A 25,944-nucleotide genomic window follows, 5' to 3' on the forward strand; every position below is an offset into this window, starting at 1 on the left:
CAAGTCAATCTATGCTGTGACCCTTACCTGACCAAAAGAATGAGACTGCAGATACAAATGGTGAAAAAGAGTCTTCTCCAAAGGGGGGCTGTGCTGTCCTTTAGAGATTGGGTGAGGATTATAGTCATTCAAGAGGGACTCAGCCTAGAGCTACTTCTCACCCACATCGAAATGAGCCAGTTTGATTGGTTTAGGAATCTGAATAGGATGCCTCCTTGGTGAGGTGTTAAAGGCATGTTCAGAAAGAGGCTGTAAGACTGTAAATGTTTTGGTCTTCATTCTTACTTTATGTCACTCGATAAATGAAATAATGAATAAAAATAAGTAAATAATAAAACACAAAGAAAAATTTTATGATGTCAATCCTTAAGTGTGTGTGTGTGTGTGTGTGTGTGTGGTTTTTTTTTTTTTTTGGGGGGGGGGGGGGGGGGGGGGTGATAGCTAATTGACTCCTAGTAGTACTTAACTGCATATGGATACAAAAATACAAAAACAATTTCAAGTCTTTTAGGCCCCGCCCACACTTATCCTTCTTCCTTAATGGGTGGTGTGCAAGATTAAACAACACAAAATATCAATAAAAGACAAAGGAAAGGCATTGAAATAAAACCTAATGACTGAGCTCAGAAAATCAGAAAGCTGTTATGGCCTCTTCTTTACAAACCAGTTTGCTCTTGCTTGTTTTGCTATCTTCTTACTTTTCTTTGGTTATATCCTCTTCTCAGTTTTCTCTCTCATGTCAGTTACAGGGACAGTTTGATCTAAATGGGATGTACAAGGCTGGTGATGTGGTTCTAGGAGGACTGTTTCAAATCCACTTCTTTTCAAGTGTTGCTATTCAGTCTTTTACTTCAAAACCACAACAACCTACTTGCAATGGGTAAGTAAGGCTGGGGGGAAAAAGGGAAATGGAAATTAGTGCAAAGGAAATATGAGATTGTAATAGTAGTAACTGTACTTTCTGATTTATTATCATTCAGGATAAATGCATGTATCTTGGTGCATCTATATTGTTTGTCATGAAAATAGCTTGTTAATCGTTGTTATTCAGTTTCCTTAATTGTTTTATAATGTTTTTTAATAATAAGTAATTTTGCCACATGTTGCAGTAAAGTATCTTGATGAAAATATATTTTTCAGTTAAATTTTTCTTCTCTTAGTGTTTATGCCCTAGGATTTAAGCTCGCACAAACCATGGCCTTTGCTATTGATGAGATCAATAGAAACTCAAACCTGCTACCAAATGTGACTCTGGGGTACACTCTGTATGATAGCTGTCTTGAACTTGGAATTGGATTTCGTGCAGCATTGTCACTGGCCAGTGGTCAAGAAGAGAAAATTATATTAAATAGTACATGTGTTGGAAATCCTCCTGTCATAGGGATTGTGGGTGATTCATCTTCTACAAATTCTATCGCCATTTCCAACGTATTAGGTTTGTACAGAGTACCTATGGTAAGTTTTCTGCTCAACCATGTAACAGTTTTCTTGGATTATTTTAATTTAATTGCAAATTTAAAGACACTTGAAGTAACATGACAAAGTTAAGACATCTCTACATCAATATCGGTACAATCTGTAGTCTGTATCTTTTAGGTGAGTTATTTTTCCACATGTTCCTGCCTGAGTAACCGTCAAAAATACCCATCATTCTTTAGGACGATCCCAAGTGATGCTTTCCAGGTGAAAATCTGTCAACAATTGTTTTTGTTGTCGACAAAGATGTTTTGGTTAAAGAAATTGCCTACTTTGCAACAATATGCATACAATGATACTAAAATGTTTTTTCAGTTCCAGTTTTACTTTGTTATGAACAAAGCTAATTTGCCACCATAAAGGTGTTATAATTATGTGGAAAATTGTTCATGTCTATGCACTTACACTTAGGTACGTGCTATGATTCAGATTCTGAAGCATTTCAGTTGGACTTGGGTTGGTCTGCTTGTCAGTGACGATGATTATGGACTTCACGCAGCAAGATCATTTCAATCTGAGCTGAGTCTGTTAAGTGAAAGTTGCCTGGCCTACACTGAGGTTTTGCCCTGGGACAAAGACACAGATGAACTCAGGAGGATTGTTGATGTGATGAAAAAATCCACAGCTCGAGTTGTTATTGTCTTTGAACATTACAGTCGCATGATAAACCTTATGGAAGAGGTTTGGCTTTAAAACAATCCAATTATTATTAATTGCAAAGGTCTGCATCATTGTATTGTGTAAAACATTTATTACATCATTATTTGAATGATTACAGAAAACTGTACATTCAGAATTCATTTAAAGGTGAATAATAGCTTAAATAGCATGATAATGTCACTAATCAAGTTATAGTTACAATATCTTTTCATAGAATATGGTGTAATCTAATTCACAGGTAGTGAGGCAAAATGTAACTGGCCTACAATGGATGGCCAGTGAAGCCTGGACAGCAGCTGTTGTGCTCCAAACACCTCAGCTTATGCCATACCTGCGTGGTACACTGGGTATCGCTATTCGTCGAGGCGAGATACCAGGACTCAGGGAATTCCTGTTACAAATACGTCCTGACTTACATCACAATAACAGCTATGGAAATAGCATGGTGAGAGTTTAAGCTTTTAATGTACTATTTGCAACAATTTCCATCGCTTGTAAAAAACAATAAAAAATTATTTCAGGTGAACCAGTTTTGGGAATTCACATTTCAGTGTAGATTTGCACCAGCTCCAGCAAGCTTGCTGGAAGGTGAAGGTGCAATATGTACTGGACAGGAAGATCTAGAAAATGTGGACAATGAATTCTTGGACGTTTCCGACCTGCGGCCTGAGTATAATGTGTACAAAGCTGTTTATGCACTGGCATATTCCCTTGATGACATGCTGCGGTGCAAGCCAGGAAGAGGGCCTTTCAGTGGGAACAGCTGTGCCACTTTGCAGTCACTGGAGCCTTGGCAGGTGTGATATCATTTTACATTCTGTTTATAAATTCTTTCCTTTATAATTACTTTCAGGATAGAATTTACCACATAGAACTAAATACAATGTGATAATATTGACTATTAAAAAGCTGGTGTGAGCTAAATGGATTTTACATACTCCCAGTTTTGGAGTTGTGGAGTTGTGGAGTGACATTTAATCTAGTGACACTGGAAAAGTGCATGGCGTGTGTGATTAAGACGCTCTGTATGGACCTTTTCCCCCTCCTATCCATGGATCCCTGGATATCCCAACCCCCACACTTTGGATATATATCTTACATGGTGATTGTAAATACATTTTTCATTTGTTCTTTCAGTCACTACTTATGGCCACGAGCTGTGGGTAGTGACCGAAAGAATGAGATCGCGGATACAAGCGGCAGAAATGAGCTTCCTCCGAAGGGTGGCTGGCCTCTCCCTTAGAGATAGGGTGAGAAGTTCGGCCATCCGGGAGGGGCTCGGAGTAGAGCCGCTGCTGCTCCACATCGAAAGGAGCCAGCTGAGGTGGTTCGGGCATCTGACAAGGATGCCCCCTGGGCGCCTCCTGGGTGAGGTGTTCCAGGCATGTCCCACCGGGAGGAGGCCCCGGGGCAGACCCAGGACACGCTGGAGAGATTATATCTCTCGGCTGGCCTGGGAACACCTTGGTGTTCCCCCGGATAAGCTGGAGGAGGTGGCTGGGGAGAGGGAGGTCTGGGCCTCTTTGCTTAGGCTGCTGCCCCCGCGACCCGGCCTCGGATAAAGCGGATGAAGATGGATGGATGGATGGATGGACTTTTCATTTGAAGAACTTCGGGTCTGAGTCAATTGAGTTAGTTTGGTATGCTGACACCCACAAAAAATTAGCAGTTAATATATTTAGATCAGAAGCTTGTATTTATAAAGCATTACTAGCGATGTAATATAGGGTTAGGTGGGGATGGGGACGGGGCATGGTATGTGGTGCTGCTGCCAGAAGGCTGACATACCGAAGCTGCATCAGCTCATCACGCCTCCTCTGCATTTAAGTCTGTACTGGGTCCTGACTGAAGTTATTGTCGTTGTGGCAGCCGGCAGCTGGAAAAGCTGCAGCTGAGTATTATAAAAACAGAAACTAGAAATAAAAGTGTGACAATGTGGTCGGGTCAGCTATGCATCGTTTACAGTGGTATCAAAACCCAGTATTGGGGCATGGTGGAACCGCGACCGGGCCAGCCAGGTTGTGGTGGCCAAGCTCCCGTCTACGCAGAGGGAGCAGGTAGCGATGTTTCACCGGCAGTTGAAACAGCTGTAGGACAGATCCCACTGCCGGATGCAGTTGATAGAGAGTCTGGCAGCTCAGATCGGGTCCTTACCGCTGCTGCCGCTGCCCTTACTGACGTCCCTCGCCGCATGTGAGTGGCTGGTGTCCAATCAGTTCTGGCACCATACTGGTCCTCAGGGTGAGACCCGGCAAGACACACCCTAACTCCGCACCTGTACCCACTCCTTTGGTGGGAGCGGCTAGTGCCCAGCAGATGTCTTTACCCATTCCACTTTTACCACCTGCTCACTTACCTGCTCAACCCGACCCGGTGGACATGGGGGTATGTGGCGGGGCATGATTTGTGGCGCCGCTGCAGGGAGGCTGACACAACAGAGCTGCAGCAGCTCATCACGCCTCCATTGCATTTAAGTCTGTACTGGGTCTTGACTGAAGTTGTTATCGTTGTTGTGTATGTGTGGCTGGCAGATGGAAAGCTAGAGCTGAGGTTTGAAAAACAGCTACTGGAAATAAAAGTGTTTAAATAAGTGACAATATGTCTGCCATGCATAATTTACAGGGTGCCACTGTTTGCATTGTGAAAAGTAATTTACTTGTTATGCATCCTTTTTTAAAAGCTTGTTTATTACTTGGAAAGAGTGAACTTCACCACTCCATTTGGCGATCAAGTGTCATTTGATGAGAATGGTGATGCATTGCCAATTTATGATGTGATGAACTGGTTGTGGCTCCCTGATGGAAGCACTAAAGTTCAGAATGTGGGTGAGGTTAAAAGGTCAACTTTCAAAGGTGAAGAACTCATACTTGTTGAAGACAAAATCTTCTGGAACTTTGAATCCAAAAAGGTTAGATGTTTTGTTTTTTTTAGATTTAACTTTGCCACATGTCTAGTATATATCAGTGTAAAGCCTAATATTTAATTTCATCCTATAGCCACCTCAATCAGTATGTAGTGAGAGCTGTCCTCCTGGTACCCACATGGTGAGAGAGAAGGGGAAACCCCAGTGCTGTTTTGACTGTGTTCCTTGTTCTGAAGGAAAAATTACTAATAAGAGCAGTACGTATTTTTCTTTTTGCATGACATATTTAATTTCATTATTATGAAAAATAATAATAATAATAATAATAATAATAATAATAATAATAATAATATGCATTTCACCAATGTTCCCTTTTGTATCAGACTCCTTGGAGTGCACCAGTTGTCCAGAGGATTTTTGGTCAAACCCCCAGCGTGACCACTGTATTCCTAAGAAGACAGAGTTCCTCTCCTATCTTGACCCTCTGGGTATTTGTTTGACAACAACATCACTGCTGGGAGTATTTATATGTGCTGTTGTTCTGGGGATCTTCATTTATTATCGCAGAACACCTATAGTACGTGCCAACAATTCAGAACTTAGTTTCCAGCTATTAGTGTCACTTAAGTTGTGTTTCCTGTGTTCATTGCTGTTTATCGGGCGACCTAGGCTGTGGACATGCCAACTCAGACACGCAGCATTTGGGATCAGCTTTGTGCTGTGTGTCTCATGCATCTTAGTAAAAACCATGGTTGTTCTGGCTGTGTTCAAAGCCTCCAAGCCAGGAGGGGGAACCAGTTTGAAGTGGTTTGGTGCTATGCAGCAGAGAGGAACAGTTCTATTTCTGACATCTATTCAGGCAGCCATCTGCACTACCTGGCTTGTCTCTTCCTCTCCAACTCCACATAAAAACACCCAATACCACAATGATAAGATAGTGTATGAGTGTGCAGTTGGGTCCACTGTTGGTTTTGCAGTGTTATTGGGCTATATTGGCATGCTGGCTTTCCTCAGTTTTCTAATTGCATTCCTGGTGAGGAATCTCCCTGATAGTTTTAATGAGGCCAAGCTCATCACATTCAGCATGCTGATCTTCTGTGCTGTGTGGGTGGCCTTTGTTCCTGCTTATATCAGCTCACCAGGAAAACTTGCAGATGCAGTGGAGGTGTTTGCCATTCTTGCCTCAAGTTTTGGTCTTTTGATCACACTGTTTGGACCCAAATGTTACATAATCCTGTTGAGACCAGAGATGAACACAAAGAAAGCTGTTATGGCCCGTGGCATTGGTTCATAAAAAGTCAACTAATTTCAAAAGAAAGAAAAGCACATTATCTCTTTGTAGTACAGACAGAAAAAAATAATAAAAATCCTATATTTAAATGAAGTTAATATTCCTTTTAAATGTCTGTGCTGGTGTTAAATGACTGCAAATGTGCAGATATCTTGATTTATTCTACTTTGTTTTTCATGATGCAGTTGAAAAATAGAAGAAAATGAAATTAAATATTGCTCCTATAAACATATACTGACTTGTGTTTATTGCATCTTCCAAGAAATTTCTATATTCTCATAAGCTTTGACTTAATTTATTAAAAATACATCAGAGGGGGATGTTCCACCTTCACCATCCTGCATACAGTGGACATCGTCGTTCACATAATAGAGACTGGCTACACACATAAACACAAAACATTGGTATCGATCAAAGAAAGTACACAGCCAGAGCTTTTATCAACTTCAATTCAATTTGATTCAATTCAATTTTATTTATATAGCGCCAAATCACAAAAAGGTTGCCTCAAGGCATTGGTTGGGAAGGTGCACATGGGTAAATATTGGGCCCAAAACTCATGATGTTGTATAAAATGATGTAGAGCATTAGATATATTACAGTTCAATTTATTTTTGGATGACACGTTTTATGTCATGGAGAGCATAAACTGCACTTTTTGGAGATCCTCACAAAATTTGACTCAACTAGAATGATTGTTAGATAAAAGAAATTATCACTGATTTTAAGCAAAACAAAATTTATGATAATTGGAAATTCTAGGACAGGCATGGATGTAAATGTGATGATAAACAGAGATAGAGAGTATACCAGATTTTTTTGTAGACTATAAAATCAACTGGAAACGTCAAATAAAATATGTACAATCAAAATGGTCAAGAAGCATTTGTTAAATTATTTAAATCATAAATCACTTCATATACTTTACTGTTCTCTTATATTGTCAACGTTACATTGTTGTGTAGAAGTGGTGTGCAGGGACTTTTACAGAAAGGCGAGCAGAGACAGCTGCTTTATGATAGTGCTGTTTAGGATTTAAGGGACAGAGAGCTTCATTTTAGGATGTTTTAATTTGTATTTTCTTTTAGATTTTATAAGACAATGAGTATTTGTGGAGGGAGAAGGTTAAATACTGGCAGCCTGCCACAAGAAATATTGACCATAGTGACCAGAGAGCATTAAGGGGCAGAGAGGAGGATGTTACTCTCAATGTTGTTGCCGCATTTCGCTGCCAATAAAGTTACACAATTACACAGCATATTCGGATTTATTATTATATTTACAACATACCACAGTTTTTGCCTTGTCATTTTATTTTGTTGTATTCATCCGCGACACCTTAAAGGCCAGTCCGTGAAAATATTGTCACGGTTGGCGACCGCTGATTTAGACCAGGAACCACGACCTTCCCCAGTCGCCCAAACCCGTGACAGGTCATCACCCTCCTCCCCCTCCCTTTCTCCCTCCTCCCCACACCTGAAATTCAATGAGGAGATAATGGAGCGTGTCAATGCTGGGCTCTGGTCTGCCCCCCCGGCTCAATCCCTTTACGTGCGCAATTGTGCATTGCAAGCATTTGGTCTCTGCGCACATAAAATCTGCGTTGTGCACAGAAAAAAAAAATCTAACTTGAATTGAAATTAAAATTAATACTTTAACAATTTTGTTTTGCTGTGTTAGTCAGTAAGTGACTGGCTGCTCCCGTATGGGATTAGAACAATGCCACCTTATCCCATAGTCCAGCCAATAATGTGATTCATATTCGTATATACACAGCTAATCAATGTCGTTGACAGGCTATGACAGCGTCCTTATGTGCCAACACCGGTGTTTTAGCTAGCAAAGCGGTGTGACTGATATGGAGTGAAGTTAATGACAACGTGTACAACTACTGGAGATATGAGCATGACAGACGGAACAATTGATGGAAAAAGTGTGGACTTTATACCAGTTTTTAAATTGTGTTGATAGGCCACGTAAAACCAGAGTTATGATAAAAATATATGCAATGTTTGGTTTTCTTTCTGAGAACTATCGTTGTTTATATTTACTGTGGGAAGAAACGGTAAAAACGGCGTTATGCCTGTGAGCAAAAACAAAACCAAAAAATCAAAAAATGATATGGCAAAATGGCATTTAGTTGTTTAGGAAAGGGGGAAGTTTTAGGAGTGACGGCGGTGTTCTGAGATGTGAGAGATTTGCAATGTTTAGTGCAAATCTTGTGTACCGTAGTTAGTGTGTAGTGTAGTCAATAGTTTTCTTGTGTGCGTCAGAACAATGAGGCCACTGCTGAATGTTACAGGTGTTACAGGAGTGATAGATCTCCTGTTGTCAGGCCTGCAGGTATCAGGCTTGTGATGTTCTCCTTTATCTCATAGTGGACAGAAATAATTTTTGGAGTGGCATAAATAATTTGTGTGGCATCAAATTTGATGCAGAACAGCTGATTGTTCTGTCAATAGTTTGAAATACCTAAAAACGCCTTGGCTGCATTTTTAGGTAAACAGCTGCAAAAAACTTTGTTGTTTGCATTACTCAGTTACTTTTTTAAAGAAGTAACCATATAATTAATTGCTAAGTTCAAGTTATTTTTAACTTCCAATAGTGTTAACATACTACACAGGTTATGAACAAGATTTTTTTAAATTTTCATTGTAAGTGGGCTAAAGAAGTTCATTAAAAGTAGTCTAACATAAATGTAAATGCAGTAATTTGATTATTTTAATAAACCATGTAACTTGGATGGATTCGATGCTGGCGTGACCACAGTGCATACGCCTAATGTTGCTCACAGTGGTTCAAGGGACCGCTCAGGGAGTTTGTGTGTTCGCTCAGATAAATGAAAAACTAGAGGGAACATTGTGAACAACTGCTCGACTTCCATAAAAGTTTGGAAGTTTGCCCTGTTCTACCCCTGAACTAGGCCATCCCTTGGACTGTCCCTCAATTCTGCTTTGCCCTCAGGACACTCTTCCCCACTAGCGTCTCCCCTTGCCCTTTGCAATCAGCTACCTACCCATACACTGGATTTTTTGACACCTCAATTGTTTTATTTTCTGTTTCAACTCAATTTTAATAATAAGAATAATTTTAATATGGCCTTTTTGAACATGAACCTGTAACAGTCCCTTTTCAGCCACCAGTTTGTAACAGCAGTCTTCTGAGGAAGAAGCGGCTAGCAGGTCCAGCGGGCATGTGGTGCAGAGGTTAGCCGGATAACTCGAGGCCAGTCAGTTAAATCGAACAACAGATCTTTGTTTGATGTCAGCAACATAAGGACATACAAGCCAGGGCTCCATGGCTCTACTCCAGCTGTACATACATTTGGTAGGATGGGTAGGCGCCTGTGCCGGCCTGTTAAAATGGCAGCATGTAATGGCTGCCACAGAATACTCACACACCCAGTAAGAGACTCCCCCAGCTACTACAATAGCAGGACAACCCCCCCCCCCCCCCCCCCCCCCCCCCCAGTGGTGCTATAACACAATAAGTGTTGTTATAAACCTTGGTATAAATTGAATACGATTTTATGTGACTTGGGCTTCATTCTTCCTTTATGACACTTATAAACACAAAAATAAATAAACAGAACACAAAAATGTTACTCTTCAGCGATTTTTTTGCTGATAACTAATTAACTCACAGTAGTAAATAATTAAGTTACTGGATAGAAAAACAAAATGTCTCAAATGGCAAGTCATTTAGGCCCCACCCATACTCACCCTTCTTCCTTAATGGTTGGTGTGCAAGATTAAACAACACAAAATGTCAATAAAAGAGAATGACATAGAAATAAAACCTAATGACTGGGATCAGTGATTCAGAAAGCTGTCATGAGAACCAATTTGCTCTTGCTTGTTTTGCTGTCTTGCTACTTTACCTCGGTCATATCTTTTTCTCAGTTTTCTCTCTCATGTCAGTTACAGGGACAGTTTGATCTAAATGGGATGTACAAGACTGGAGATGTGGTTCTAGGGGGACTGTTTCAAATCCACTTCTTTTCAAGTGTTGCTATTCAGTCTTTTACTTCACAACCACAACAGCCTACTTGCAGTGGGTAAGTATGACAGGAAAACAGCATAGAAAAAGAAAAAAAAGAAATGAAAACTATTGTTATGGAAATACGGGTTTTTAATTCATGCCTAAGGTAACTGTACTTTTCAGTTTAAAATCGTTCAGGATAAATGCATGTATCTTGAATTATAAATTTATATTTGTTCATCAAAATATCCTGTTAATTGTTATTCAGTTTCTTTATTTGCCTATGAAAATAAGTAATTTTGCCACATGTTAAGTATCTTAGATAAATATCTATGTTGAGGAAAATGTATTTTTTCAATAATTAACCTTTTCTTGTCTTAGTGTTTATGCCCTAGGATTTAAGCTCGCACAAACCATGGCCTTTGCTATTGATGAAATCAACAGAAACTCAAACCTGCTACCTAATGTGACTGTGGGATATACTCTCTATGATAGCTGCCAAGAACTTGGAATTGGATTCCGTGCAGCATTATCATTAGCCAATAGTCAAGAAGAGAAAATTATATTAAATGATACATGTTCTGGAAATCCTCCAGTCATAGGGATTGTGGGTGATCCGTCCTCTACACCTTCTATTGCCATCTCCAGCGTCTTAGGTTTGTACAGAGTACCTATGGTAAGTTTTCTGCTTGACCATGTAACAGTTTTCTTTGATTGTTTTCATTTAATAGCAAATGTAGAACCACTTGTACAAAGCAATGCATGACAAAGTTAAAAAAAATGTTGGATATCACTGCATATAGTCTCTATTTTTAACAGGTGAGTTATTTTGCCACATGTTCCTGCCTGAGTGACCATCAAAAGTATCCATCCTTCTTTAGAACGATCCCAAGTGATGCTTTCCAGGTGAAAATCTGTCAACAAAGTTAAAATGGAAAAGCTAATGAATTCTGGTTAAAGAAATTACCTGCTTTGCAACAATATACTTTTCAGTTACAGTTTTTTTGTATGAGAAAAAGCTAAATTGTGACCATAAAGCTGTGGTGTGCATTGGAAACTGATGCAAAAATAATCATGTGGAAAATTGTTCTTGTTTCTTCATTTACTCTTAGGTACGTGCTATGATTCAGATTCTAAAACACTTTGGCTGGACTTGGGTAGGTCTGCTTGTCACTGATGACGATTATGGACTTCATGCAGCCAGATCCTTTCAGTCTGAGCTGAGTCTTTCGGGTGAATCTTGCCTGGCCTACACCGAGGTTTTGCCCTGGAGCAAAGACACAGATGAACTCAGGAGGATTGTTGATGTGATGAAAAAATCCACAGCTCGGGTTGTCATTGTCTTTGAACATTACAGTCACGTGATAAATCTTATGGAAGAGGTTTGGCTTTACAAATCTTTAATTATTACTAGTTTCATAGGTCTGAATCACAAAAGTATATTGTGTGAAACATGTATTACATCCTATTTGAATGAGTACAGAAAACCAATCATTCAGTTGAAGATGAATAATGACTTAAATTGCATGATAATGTCACTAAAGAAGTTGTAGTTACAATATCACTTCATAGATGGTGTAGGTGTATGTATGCTATTAGGTTTAATCTAATTCACAGGTAGTGAGGCAAAATCTAACTGGCATACAGTGGATGGCCAGTGAAAGTTGGACAGTAGCAGTACCTGATGTGCTCCAAACACCTCAACTTATGCCATACCTGGGTGGTACACTGGGCATCACCATTCGTCGAGGAGAAATACCAGGGCTCAGGGAATTCCTGTTACAAATACGTCCTGATCGACATCACAACAATAGCTATGGAAATAGCATGGTGGGAGTTTAACTTTTTAATATACTAGTTGGAAGAATCATATATTTTCATGATGTGTAAAAAACAATATTAAAATATTTCAGGTGAACCAGTTTTGGGAATTTGCCTTTCAGTGCAGATTTGCACCAGCTCCAGCAGGCTGGCTGGAAGGTGGAGGTGCAATATGCACCGGACAGGAAGATCTGAAAAATGTGGACAATGAGTTCTTGGACGTTTCCGACCTGCGGCCTGAGTATAATGTGTACAAAGCTGTTTATGCACTGGCATATTCGCTTGATGAAATGCTGCGGTGCAAGCCAGGAAGAGGGCCTTTCAGTGGGAACAGCTGTGCCACTTTGCAATCACTGGAGCCTTGGCAGGTGTGATATCATTTTACACTCTGTTTATAAATTCTTTGCTTTAAAATTACTTTCAGGATAGAATTTACCACAGAATTTAACATGTAGGATTAAATACAATGTGATAATATTAACTATGAAAAAGCTGGAGTGAGCTCAACAGATTTTCCGCACTCCCCCCAAAAATTAGCAGTTGATATATTTAGATCAGAGGCATGTATGCATGAATCATTACTAGTGATGTAATATTCTATTTGACTATTTAATACTGGATGCCATACTAGGTAACTTTTCACCTCAGTGTGAAAAGTAATTTATTTATTATACTTTCCTTTTTAACAGCTTATTTATTACTTGGAAAGAGTGAACTTCACCACTCCATTTGGTGATCAAGTGTCATTTGATGAGAATGGTGATGTGGAGCCAATTTATGATGTGATGAACTGGTTGTGGCTCCCTGATGGAAGCACTAAAGTTCAAAGTGTGGGTGAAGTTAAGGGGTCAGGTGAAGGTGAAGAACTCATACTTGATGAAAACAGAATCTTCTGGAACTTTGAATCGAAAAAGGTTAGATATGAGTTTTAAAAGTTAACTTTTGGCATATGTCCAGTATATATCAGTGTAAAAGCTAATTAACTCATAGCAAAGCTATTTAATTTCATCCTATAGCCACCTCAATCAGTGTGTAGTGAGAACTGTCCTCCTGGTACCCACATGGTGAGAGAGAAGGGGAAACCCCAATGCTGTTTTGACTGCATCCCTTGTTCTGAAGGAAAAATCACTAATAAGAGCAGTACGTATTTTTCTTTTTGCATGACATATTTAATTTCATTATTATGAAGAATAATATGCATTTCACCAATGTTCCCTTTTGTATCAGACTCCTTGGAGTGTACCAGTTGTCCAGAGGATTTTTGGTCAAACCCCCAGCGTGACCACTGTGTTCCTAAGAAGACAGAGTTTCTATCCTATCATGACCCTTTGGGCATTTGTTTGATGGCAACCTCCTTACTGGGAACATTTATATGTGCTGTTGTTCTGGGGATCTTTATCTGCCATCGCACAACACCTATAGTTCGTGCCAACAATTCAGAACTTAGTTTCCAGCTATTAGTGTCACTTAAGTTATGTTTTCTTTGTTCATTGCTGTTTATCGGACGACCCAGGCTATGGACATGCCAACTCAGACACGCAGCATTTGGGATCAGCTTTGTGCTTTGTGTCTCATGCATCTTAGTAAAAACCATGGTTGTTCTGGCTGTGTTCAAAGCCTCCAAGCCAGGAGGGGGAGCCAGTCTGAAGTGGTTTGGTGCTATGCAGCAGAGAGGAACAGTTCTGTTTCTTACATCTATTCAGGCAGCCATCTGCACTACGTGGCTTGTCTCTTCCTCTCCAACTCCACATAAAAACACCCAATACCACAATGATAAGATAGTGTATGAGTGTGCAGTTGGGTCCACTGTTGGTTTTGCAGTGTTATTGGGCTATATTGGCATGCTGGCTTTCCTCAGTTTTCTAATTGCATTCCTGGTGAGGAATCTCCCTGATAGTTTTAATGAGGCCAAGCTCATCACATTCAGCATGCTGATCTTCTGTGCTGTGTGGGTGGCCTTTGTTCCTGCTTATGTCAGCTCACCAGGAAATCTTGCAGATGCAGTGGAGGTGTTTGCCATCCTGGCTTCAGGTTTTGGACTTTTGATCACACTGTTTGGACCCAAATGTTACATAATCCTGTTGAGACCAGAGTTGAACACAAAGAAAGCTGTTATGGGTCGTGGCGTTGAGTCATAAACAGTTCACTATTTTCAAAAGAATGGAGAGAGAAACATTTCTCTTTTCAGTTTTTCTCCAGACAGAAAAAAAAATGTGTATTTAAATTAATTTTATATTTCTTTCAAATCTTGGCGCTGGTGTCACATGATTGCAAATGTACAAATATTGTGATTCATTCTACTTTCATTTATTTTTTAAGATGCAGCTAACGTACACACTAATCTTACTCTTAATATGTAATTACCTACTCGTTGATGTTTATTCGTGAAATTTAACCCGAATTTAAACATACAGATTTTTTTGTTTATTTAATTTAAAAAAAAAATTGTTCCTATGAATCTTAATTGATTAGTGTTCAATTACATCATCCAAACAATTTTTGCATCCTCATGAACTTTGAATGAATCCATTAAAAATACATAGGACATGGATCTTCCCCCTTCACCAGCTTGAATAAAGTGGATATCGTTTTTCACCTAATTGCATTTTATGTAAATAAAGAGAGAGCGGGCACACACATAAACACAAAAAAATTAACAGGAAGAAAATTTTTGACACATTTGAACAGATAGTTTTTGATAAACTGGAAAGGTATGCGCTTAGAGACGTGGCATTGGACTGGGTAAAGAGTTTTTTAATAAACAAGTGACAACTTATGAATCAAACCAATGTTCAATTATCAAAATTTTTGAGCAATGGTTTTCCCACAGAGTCCCATCTGCGTGAATATTGTAAACATTTGCATCATTTAACTTGTAATGCTGTGTGTGCCGGGTCCTTTGTCACCCGAAGAAGGTTCTTGCTTTGGTCATTTCAGGCTTTTGTTTCTACTTTCTGCAGTTGATGTAGTTCTGTTGGCCTCATTAGGTTGTGGTCTCAGCTCATACTGGGGTGGTTGTCAGCATTGCAACAAAATTTGAAGTGGAAGGAATGAGAATCAACTACTCCAAGTTACAGGCAATGGTTTTCAGCTGACAAACCCTGAAGTGCCCAATCTAAGTAAGGGACGAGTTGCTGCCAAAAGTGGAGGAGTTTAACTCTTTAAAGCCGGTTGGAGCGGACACGCTCCATTTTGCGTAACTATTTTTAAATTCTGGTAGCACTGCAACCACGTAAGCTAGCGCAATAATTTTTTTTGCATATGAAACCAGAAGAGTTGTACTTACATCTTATGCCATCAGCTTGTCCTAGGTCACAGTTTCCTTCCACATATAGCTTTGCAAAAACTGAATAAAAAGCACTTGCAGCAACAAAAACATAATATTCCAGAAACACGCTTTGCCGATCCGATCAGCTGTTCATAACACTTCCTATGTCCATCAGCGTGAACTATCGCATGTCCGCCATGACCTGCCCGAAACCGGAAGTGACGTCATTTTGCAGAAATGTAGTTTTTTACCATCAGGGCCTCATGAGCCTATACTGGTGTTTTTAAAAGTTATCTTTGACTTTATGACTTTCTGTGTCGTTTCTGGGATGCTTAGGACTCATATTGCACTGCTGGAAAAAGTTTATTTTGATGCATATGCTGTTATTTTGCAAATTTGCACTCTAATATTTTTTTTCGTTTTTCCTGCAGTATATGAAAATTGGTGTATTTCAAAAATAAAACTATGAAGACACTCAAAATATATTTCCTGTGGTGGGAAACTATTTTGTGCAACATTTTTGTATTTAAAGTTTTGAGGGATAAGCCTCTTAAATTTCTCTAACTAGAAATATATGTTAAAAAAAACCAAAACAATTTTCAATTTTTTTGTAGTTTATTGCATTTTTTTTGCAATTTATGTAATTATTATGCACTTAATGCAGACATATTATTAAAATTTGGGCTATAATGGTTGTATTGATGTATATCAACTTGAAATGCTCCCAACAATGGCACTACAGCATGTAAAAATATAATATAAGCTCTGGCGGACTTAGTTCTATGGTAGGTCTTAAAGGGTTAATATCTTGGGGTCTTGTTCAAGAGTGTGGACTCACCCTGTCTATCACTAGTGATAGACAGATTGGGGTCATGTCTGCAGCTATGGTGACACTCCATTGGTGATGAAGAGAGTGGAGAAAGACAGCAAACCTGTTGATTTTGCAAGTCAATCTATGCTGTGACCCTTACCTGACCAAAAGAATGAGACTGCAGATACAAATGGTGAAAAAGAGTCTCCTCCAAAGGGGGGCTGTGCTGTCCTTTAGAGATTGGGTGAGGATTATAGTCATTCAAGAGGGACTCAGCCTAGAGCTACTTCTCACCCACATCGAAATGAGCCAGTTTGATTGGTTTAGGAATCTGAATAGGATGCCTCCTTGGTGAGGTGTTAAAGGCATGTTCAGAAAGAGGCCCCAGGGAAGACTCAGGATATACTACAGAGTTTATATACTTTGGGGGAAATACTTATTTGAATCACTACTGAATTTGTAAGTTTGCTCTCTTCCAAATAAAGTGAGCAAACTTACAATCCAGAAAACACATTACTTAAAAGTCATACATTGATTTGCATGTCAGAGGATGTACTTCCTGAGGCAGCTGAAGAAATTCAACCTGCCAACACGGACGATGATGCAGTTCTACACTGCAATCATCGAGTCCATCCTCACCTCCTCCATCACCGTGTGGTACGCTGGAGCCACTATCAGGGACAAACAGAGACTGCAGCGTGTTGTGCGCTCTGCTGAGAAGGTGATTGGCTGCAGACTCCCATCTTTGCAGGACCTGTACACCTCCAGGACATTGCGGCGTGCAGCTCGGATCTCAGCTGACCCTTCTCACCCTGGACACAGTCTGTTTGACCTGCTCCCCTCAGGCAGGAGGCTCCGGTCCATTCGCACCAGAACCTCTCGCCATAAGAACAGTTTCGTCCACTCTGCTGTTGGACACATGAACAATAACCATATGACTGTTCCCACCACTAACTGTTGAAATCATGACCCTACGCTGTGTCACTGCATCATTCCATGTTTGGCACTGATCACCACCTGCACTCATGTATATATCTTTCTACGTAGCACTCTTAATTCTTATTCTCATGTATATATCTCATGTATAGCTCATGCACATATCTTTCTACGTAGCACTTTTAATTCTTATCCCTACTTTTATTTTTTCATGTCTATTTAAGTGCTATTTATGACACTATTTAAGTGCTATTTATGACACTATGTTTGCACTGAAGCACCGCAGCAATTTCCTAATGTTGTAAACCTGCTCAACATTTGGCAATAAAACCCCTTTCTGATTCTGATTTCTGATTCTGATGTCACTGAGTGAAAAAAGTATTTGATCCCCATGGCTTAGGTCTTGGTGGAAAAAACCCTTGTTGGCAATCACAGTAGTACAATGTAGTCAGTCACCAGGTTTGCACACATGTCATGAGGGATTTTGCCTCACTCATCTAGGTTCAGAGGTTTCAGCTTTCTCCACATTTTCTCTAGAACTTATTCTGGAGAGTGGCTAAGACACTTCATGACCTTAACCCTCTAGACTCAACCAATGTGTCTACACACCATATCTTCTTATCAGAAAAACACCCCCAATTTATAATGTTTCCACAGCTATGGTTGAATGTGGGGGGTGGTAGAATTTCGTGGTGGCATTTAGTGGAAGCATTGCTGTCCTTTTTTGACACATTGCTGAGCTGCTCCATGTTTTCTCTGTGGCAGGTACCCAAAACTGAGAATGTACGTTTAATATACGTTTAAGCTAGCTAGTCCTGAGATTGTGTATCCTGAGTTTTTTTTTCTGGTACACAAGCTACCCTCTCCTGTGACTGGGTGTCCCGATCCTGTGCTGGCTACTCCAGGAACTCTGTCAGAGTTTCATGTTTCATAAGTCAAATGTATTTCTATTGCACTTTTAACTCATAATGGAAATATGCTTTAAAACGATGGGAGTCCCCAGTCTTCCACAGACAACTGTTTTACTGTGTGATGATTAGCTTACTCCTGTGCGAATCCCCCCTTTCTGCTGTCTTCCCTGTGGCAGTTTCCCTGGTACCAATTCATTGAAACTATGTCTTGTGTCTTTTGTGTACTGGCTAAATTTGGGCCTTCTTTGTTTGAGGTTGTCCTTATAGCCTAAGTTTCTATGCCTGAGCTGGCCCCAAGATAATCTCGAATAATATTTCAGGCTCAGGTTGTGTTCCCGCAGTCTTATATCCTGACATCCTTTCCAACATTAGAACCTGAGCTGCCTGGAAAAATCTTTGTACTTTGTATTTGACCTCAGCGGTCTGGCCACTTCTCAGCCTTGTTTAATCTTCCAGGTTTGAAGCTGGGCTACAGAACAATTGGCTTCACTTTCCATCCTGGCCACTAGAGTGATTCCAATTTACTGTTGGCCACCAGGTTGATCTCACTGGGGTTACCCCCATGAGAACATATGCCTTCTCTGCTTGCCACAAGTTTAACCACGTGAATGGACCCATCCATCACCTATATGTAACTCTGCCTTCACATCAGGCCACTTACCTACTCTATTTTGCTGTGAGCCTTTCTACTACTTGACCACCTGAAACACCGCTCTCTCCACTGACCACAAGTGTTGCCTCCAGAGCTTAAAAATCAGCCACCAGAAGGGTTCATCCTCATTGCTGGTCCTCTGCTAGACCACTTTATCTGTAGCCATGTGCCCTGCCTTGCCATTGACGGTCTCTGTCGCACTCAGCACCTTGGCTGCCTGAGTGCATCTGGTTTAGCTTCAAATGGCTTTTCATCACTACTACTGAACATCTGCTCAACTTTCAAAGAGATTCCTCTCCCCTGTTCTACCTAGAAGGTTGTCCTTCTGAAATCAACCATCCCTTTGACATCCATCAGGATAGTCTTCCCCATCCACTAACTTTTCCAGTCTCCTCTTGCCCTTTACACTCAGCTTCTTAAAAAGCAACTAAATTTTTTCGACACTCTAAATGGTTTTATTTTCTGTTTCAACTCATATTTGGACTTGAAGTTTTTAATATGGAGTTTTTGAGCATGAACCTTGCTATGTATGAAATAAGACTGTAAATGTTGTGGTCTTCATTCTTGCTTTATGTCACTCGATAAATGAAATAATGAATAAAAATAAGTAAATAATAAAACACAAATAAAAATTTTATGATGTCAATCCTTAAGTGTGTGTGTGTGTGTGTGTGTGTGTGTGTGTGTGTGTGTGTGTGTGTGTAGGCCGGGGGGGGTGATATCTAATTGACTCACAGTAGTACTTAACTTCATATGGATACAAAATACAAAAACAATTTCAACTCTTTTAGGCCCCGCCCACACTTCTCCTTCTCGGGTGGTGTGCAAGACTAAACAACACAAAAAGTCAATGAAAGACAAAGGCATTGAAATAAAACCTAATGACTGAGCTCAGAAAATCAGAAAGCTGTTATGGCCTCTTCTTTACAAACCAGTTTGCTCTTGCTTGTTTTGCTATCTTCTTACTTTTCTTTGGTTATATCCTCTTCTCAGTTTTCTCTCTCATGTCAGTTACAGGGACAGTTTGATCTAAATGGGATGTACAAGGCTGGTGATGTGGTTCTAGGAGGACTGTTTCAAATCCACTTCTTTTCAAGTGTTGCTATTCAGTCTTTTACTTCAAAACCACAACAACCTACTTGCAATGGGTAAGTAAGGCTGGTGGGAAAAAGGGAAATGGAAATTAGTGCAAAGGAAATATGAGATTGTAATAGTAGTAACTGTACTTTCTGATTTATTATCATTCAGGATAAATGCATGTATCTTGGTGCATCTATATTGTTTGTCATGAAAATAGCTTGTTAATCGTTGTTATTCAGTTTCCTTAATTGTTTTATAATGTTTTTTAATAATAAGTAATTTTGCCACATGTTGCAGTAAAGTATCTTGATGAAAATATATTTTTCAGTTAAATTTTTCTTCTCTTAGTGTTTATGCCCTAGGATTTAAGCTCGCACAAACCATGGCCTTTGCTATTGATGAGATCAATAGAAACTCAAACCTGCTACCTAATGTGACTCTGGGGTACACTCTGTATGATGACTGCCTTGAGCTTGGAATTGGATTTCGTGCAGCATTGTCAATGGCCAGTGGTCAAGAAGAGAAAATTATATTAAATAGTACATGTGTTGGAAATCCTCCTGTCATAGGGATTGTGGGTGATTCATCTTCTACAAATTCTATTGCCATTTCCAACGTCTTAGGTTTGTACAGAGTACCTATGGTAAGTTTTCTGCTCAACCATGTAATAGTTTTCTTGGATTATTTTAATTTAAATGCAAATTTAAAGACACTTGAAGTAACATGACAAAGTTAAGACATCTCTACATCAATATCGGTACAATCTGTAGTCTGTATCTTTCAGGTGAGTTATTTTGCCACATGTTCCTGCCTGAGTAACCATCAAAAATACCCATCATTCTTTAGGACGATCCCAAGTGATGCTTTCCAGGTGAAAATCTGTCAACAATTGTTTTTGTTGTCGACAAAGATGTTTTGGTTAAAGAAATTGCCTACTTTGCAACAATATGCATACAATGATACTAAAATGTTTTTTCAGTTCCAGTTTTACTTTGTTATGAACAAAGCTAATTTGCCACCATAAAGGTGTAATAATCATGTGGAAAATTGTTCTTGTCTATGCACTTACACTTAGGTACGTGCTATGATTCAGATTCTGAAGCATTTCAGTTGGACTTGGGTTGGTCTGCTTGTCAGTGACGATGATTATGGACTTCACGCAGCAAGATCATTTCAATCTGAGCTGAGTCTGTTAAGTGAAAGTTGCCTGGCCTACACTGAGGTTTTGCCCTGGGACAAAGACACAGATGAACTCAGGAGGATTGTTGATGTGATGAAAAAATCCACAGCTCGAGTTGTTATTGTCTTTGAACATTACAGTCGCATGATAAACCTTATGGAAGAGGTTTGGCTTTAAAACAATCCAATTATTATTAATTGCAAAGGTCTGCATCATTGTATTGTGTAAAACATTTATTACATCATTATTTGAATGATTACAGAAAACTGTACATTCAGAATTCATTTAAAGGTGAATAATAGCTTAAATAGCATGATAATGTCACTAATCAAGTTATAGTTACAATATCTTTTCATAGAATATGGTGTAATCTAATTCACAGGTAGTGAGGCAAAATGTAACTGGCCTACAATGGATGGCCAGTGAAGCCTGGACAGCAGCTGTTGTGCTCCAAACACCTCAGCTTATGCCATACCTGCGTGGTACACTGGGTATCGCTATTCGTCGAGGCGAGATACCAGGACTCAGGGAATTCCTGTTACAAATACGTCCTGATTTACATCACAATAACAGCTATGGAAATAGTATGGTGAGAGTTTAAGCTTTTAATGTACTAGTTGCAACAATTTCCATCGCTTGTAAAAAACAATAAAAAATTATTTCAGGTGAACCAGTTTTGGGAATTCACATTTCAGTGTAGATTTGCACCAGCTCCAGCAAGCTTGCTGGAAGGTGAAGGTGCAATATGTACCGGACAGGAAGATCTAGAAAATGTGGACAATGAATTCTTGGACGTTTCCGACCTGCGGCCTGAGTATAATGTGTACAAAGCTGTTTATGCACTGGCATATTCCCTTGATGAAATGCTGCGGTGCAAGCCAGGAAGAGGGCCTTTCAGTGGGAACAGCTGTGCCACTTTGCAGTCATTGGAGCCTTGGCAGGTGTGATATCATTTTACATTCTGTTTATAAATTCTTTGCTTTATAATTACTTTCAGGATAGAATTTACCACATAGAACTAAATAATATGTGATAATGTTGACTGTCCAAAAGCTGGTGTGACTTAAATGGATTTTACACACTCCCAGTTTCGGAGTTGTGGAGTGACATTTAATCTAGTGACACTGGAAAAGTGCATGGCGTGTGTGATTAAGACGCTCTGTATGGACCTTTTCCCCCTCCTATCCATGGATCCCTGGATATCCCAACCCCCACACTTTGGATATATTTTACATGGTGATTGTAAATAAATTTTTGACTTTTCATTTGAAGAACTTCGGGTCTGAGTCAATTGAGTTAGTTTGGTATGCTGACACCCACAAAAAATTAGCAGTTAATATATTTAGATCAGAAGCTTGTATTTATAAAGCATTACTAGCGATGTAATATAGATTTCTTTATTTAATAATGGGTGGGGGTGGGGGCGGGGGGTGGGGGCGGGGGCGGGGGATGGGGGCGGGGCATGGTATGTGGCGCTGCTGCCAGAAGGCTGACATCAGCTCATCACGCCTCCTCTGCATTTAAGTCTGTACTGGGTCCTGACTGAAGTTATTGTCATTGTGGCAGCCGGCAGCTGGAAAAGCTGCAGCTGAGTATTATAAAAACAGAAACTAGAAATAAAAGTGTGACAATGTGGTCGGGTCAGCTATGCATCGTTTACAGTGGTATCAAAACCCAGTATTGGGGCATGGTGGAACCGCGACCGGGCCAGCCAGGTTGTGGTGGCCAAGCTCCCGGCTACACAGAGGGAGCAGGTAGCGATGTTTCACCGGCAGTTGAAACAGCTGTAGGACAGATCCCACTGCCGGATGCAGTTGATAGAGAGTCTGGCAGCTTAGATCGGGTCCTTACCACTACCACCACTGCCCTTACTGACGTCCCTCGACCGCATGTGAGTGGCTGGTGTCTGATCTGTTCTGGCAGCATGCTGGTCCCCAGGGTGAGTCTGGTCCACACCTGCTGCGCCACACCGCATGCCCCACAGTGAGCCCACAGATTCAAACATCCATGTCGCTGGGGCATGGGCTGGGGCATGGGCTGGGGACGCCACCGGTTGTGATTGATTTCCTCACCTACTCGTGCGAGTATGTGTGTGTGGTAGGAGGGGTCAGCTGGATGGCTCCCCAGCCTCAGTCAAGCCATGGGGGTATGTGGCGGGGCATGATTTGTGGCGCCACTGCAGGGAGGCTGACACACCAGAGTTGCAGCAGCTCATCACGCCTCCATTGCATTTAAGTCTGTACTGGGTCCTGACTGAAGTTGTTGTCGTTGTTGTGTATGTGTGGCTGGCAGCTGGAAAGTTACAGCTGAGTAAGTAATTTACTTGTTATGCATCCCTTTTTAACAGCTGGTTTATTACTTAAGATGGGTAAACTTCACCACTCCGTTTGGAGATCAAGTGTCATTTGATGAGAATGGTGATGCATTGCCAATTTATGATGTGATGAACTGGTTGTGGCTCCCTGATGGAAGCACTAAAGTTCAGAATGTGGGTGAGGTTAAAAGGTCCGCTTTCAAAGGTGAAGAACTCATACTTGATGAAGACAAAATCTTCTGGAACCTTGAATCCAAAAAGGTTAGATATGTTTTTTTAGATTTAACTTTTGCCACATGTCTAGTATATATCAGTGTAAAGGCTAATATTTGATTTCATCCTATAGCCACCTCAATCAGTATGCAGTGAGAGCTGTCCTCCTGGTACCCACATGGTGAGAGAGAAGGGGAAACCCCAGTGCTGTTTTGACTGCATCCCTTGCTCTGAAGGGAAAATTACTAATAAGACCAGTACGTATTTTAGTTTTTGCATGACATATTTAATTTCAATATTATGAAGAATAATGTGCATTTCACCAATGTTCCCTTTTGTATCAGACTCCTTGGAGTGCACCAGTTGTCCAGAGGATTTTTGGTCAAACCCCCAGCGTGACCACTGTGTTCCTAAGAAGACAGAGTTCCTCTCCTATCTTGACCCTCTGGGTATTTGTTTGACAACAACCTCCTTACTGGGAACATTTATATGTGCTGTTGTTCTGGGGATCTTTATCTGCCATCGCACAACACCTATAGTACGTGCCAACAATTCAGAACTTAGTTTCCAGCTATTAGTGTCACTTAAGTTGTGTTTCCTTTGTTCATTGCTGTTTATCGGACGACCCAGGCTGTGGACATGCCAACTCAGACACGCAGCATTTGGGATCAGCTTTGTGCTGTGTGTCTCATGTATCCTGGTAAAAACCATGGTTGTTCTGGCTGTGTTCAAAGCCTCCAAGCCAGGAGGGGGAGCCAGTCTGAAGTGGTTTGGTGCTATGCAGCAGAGAGGAACAGTTCTATTTCTGACATCTATTCAGGCAGCCATCTGCACTACGTGGCTTGTCTCTTCCTCTCCAACTCCACATAAAAACACCCAATACCACAATGATAAGATAGTGTATGAGTGTGCAGTTGGGTCCACTGTTGGTTTTGCAGTGTTATTGGGCTATATTGGCATGCTGGCTTTCCTCAGTTTTCTAATTGCATTCCTGGTGAGGAATCTCCCTGATAGTTTTAATGAGGCCAAGCTCATCACATTCAGCATGCTGATCTTCTGTGCTGTGTGGGTGGCCTTTGTCCCTGCTTATATCAGCTCACCAGGAAAACTTGCAGATGCAGTGGAGGTGTTTGCCATTCTTGCCTCAAGTTTTGGTCTTTTGATCACACTGTTTGGACCCAAATGTTACATAATCCTGTTGAGACCAGAGATGAACACAAAGAAAGCTGTTATGGCCCGTGGCATTGGATCATAAAAAGTCAGCTAATTTCAAAAGAAAGAAAAGCACATTATCTCTTTGTAGTACAGACAGAAAAAAATAATAAAAATCATAGTTAATAGTTATCAAGTTAGTTATCATAGTTATCAAAGTTAATATTCCTTTTAAATGTCTGTGCTGGTGTTAAATGACTGCAAATGTGCAGATATCTTGATTCATTCTACCTTAATTGTTTTTCATGATACAGTTGAAAAATAGAACAAATTGAAATTAAATATTGTTCCTATAAACATATACTGACTTGTGTTTATTGCATCTTCCAAGAAATTTCTATATTCTCATAAGCTTTGACTTAATTTATTAAAAATACATCAGAGGGGGATGTTCCACCTTCACCATCCTGCATACAGTGGACATCGTCGTTCACATAATAGAGACTGGCTACACACGTAAACACAAAACATTGTATCGATCAAAGAAAGTACACAGCCAGAGCTTTTATCAACTTCAATTCAATTTGATTCAATTCAATTTTATTTATATAGCGCCAAATCACAAAAAGGTTGCCTCAAGGCCTTTATATTGTAAGGCAGACCCTACAATAATACATTGAAACTTGAAAAAAGCTTTTGATGCAATTGACCAGATATTATTTAATAAATTGGAAATGCCATTAGAGAGGTGAATAGTTATTTAAACAACAAGCAACAAATTATGAAGATGGGTAAACATTCATCAAAATGTTTGAGCATTGGTTGTGAAGGCCACTTGGGTAAATATTGGGCCCAAAACTTACGATCTTGTATAAAATGACATCGTCGTTCACATAATAGAGACTGGCTACACACATAAACACAAAACATTGTATTGATCAAAGAAAGTACACAGCCAGAGCTTTTATCAACTTCAATTCAATTTGATTCAATTCAATTTTATTTATATAGCACCAAATCACAAAAAGGTTCCCTCAAGGCATTGGTTGGGAAGGTGCACATGGGTAAATATTGGGCCCAAAACTCACGATATTGTATAAAATGATGTAGAGCATTAGATATATTACAGTTCAATTTATTTTTGGATAACACATTTTATGTCATGGAGAGCATAAACAGCACTTTTTGGAGATCCTCACAAAATTTGACTCAACTAGAATGATTGTTAGATAAAAGAAATTATCACTGATTTTAAGCAAAACAAAATTTATGATAATTGGAAATTCTAGGACAGGCATGGATGTAAATGTGATGATAAACAGAGATAGAGAGTAT

The 25,944-nt window shown here is 40.0% G+C and overlaps 3 protein-coding genes across 3 annotated transcripts; all 3 read left to right on the forward strand.

Annotated features, from left to right (window-relative positions):
* The first annotated feature begins 770 nt into the window (after window positions 1-770).
* Window positions 771-6,394, forward strand: LOC147314776 (extracellular calcium-sensing receptor-like). Its single transcript, XM_086260251.1, has 9 exons — window positions 771-880; window positions 1,161-1,455; window positions 1,597-1,683; window positions 1,888-2,157; window positions 2,375-2,581; window positions 2,658-2,933; window positions 4,817-5,044; window positions 5,133-5,256; window positions 5,383-6,394. Exons 1-9 carry the CDS (start codon window positions 771-773, stop codon window positions 6,291-6,293), a joined length of 2,508 nt encoding a protein of 835 aa, XP_086116377.1. The 3' UTR covers window positions 6,294-6,394.
* A 3,843-nt stretch (window positions 6,395-10,237) lies between these two features.
* Window positions 10,238-14,230, forward strand: LOC147314777 (extracellular calcium-sensing receptor-like). The gene is made up of 9 exons (XM_086260252.1): window positions 10,238-10,347; window positions 10,653-10,947; window positions 11,091-11,177; window positions 11,384-11,653; window positions 11,889-12,101; window positions 12,185-12,460; window positions 12,782-13,006; window positions 13,109-13,232; window positions 13,320-14,230. Exons 1-9 carry the CDS (start codon window positions 10,238-10,240, stop codon window positions 14,228-14,230), a joined length of 2,511 nt encoding a protein of 836 aa, XP_086116378.1.
* A 5,478-nt stretch (window positions 14,231-19,708) lies between these two features.
* LOC147314778 (extracellular calcium-sensing receptor-like) lies at window positions 19,709-24,712 on the forward strand. Its single transcript, XM_086260253.1, has 9 exons — window positions 19,709-19,818; window positions 20,099-20,393; window positions 20,535-20,621; window positions 20,826-21,095; window positions 21,313-21,519; window positions 21,596-21,871; window positions 23,278-23,505; window positions 23,591-23,714; window positions 23,802-24,712. The coding sequence occupies exons 1-9, from the start codon at window positions 19,709-19,711 to the stop codon at window positions 24,710-24,712; spliced, it is 2,508 nt and encodes an 835-aa protein (XP_086116379.1).
* Window positions 24,713-25,944: the final 1,232 nt, after the last annotated feature.

This window comes from Aulonocara sp. 'chitande type north' Nkhata Bay, linkage group LG14 (assembly GCF_057382095.1).
Source record: "Aulonocara sp. 'chitande type north' Nkhata Bay isolate Kocher_YH1m ecotype deep benthic linkage group LG14, A_spYH_male_GT1.1, whole genome shotgun sequence".
Lineage (NCBI taxonomy): Eukaryota > Metazoa > Chordata > Actinopteri > Cichliformes > Cichlidae > Aulonocara > Aulonocara sp. 'chitande type north' Nkhata Bay.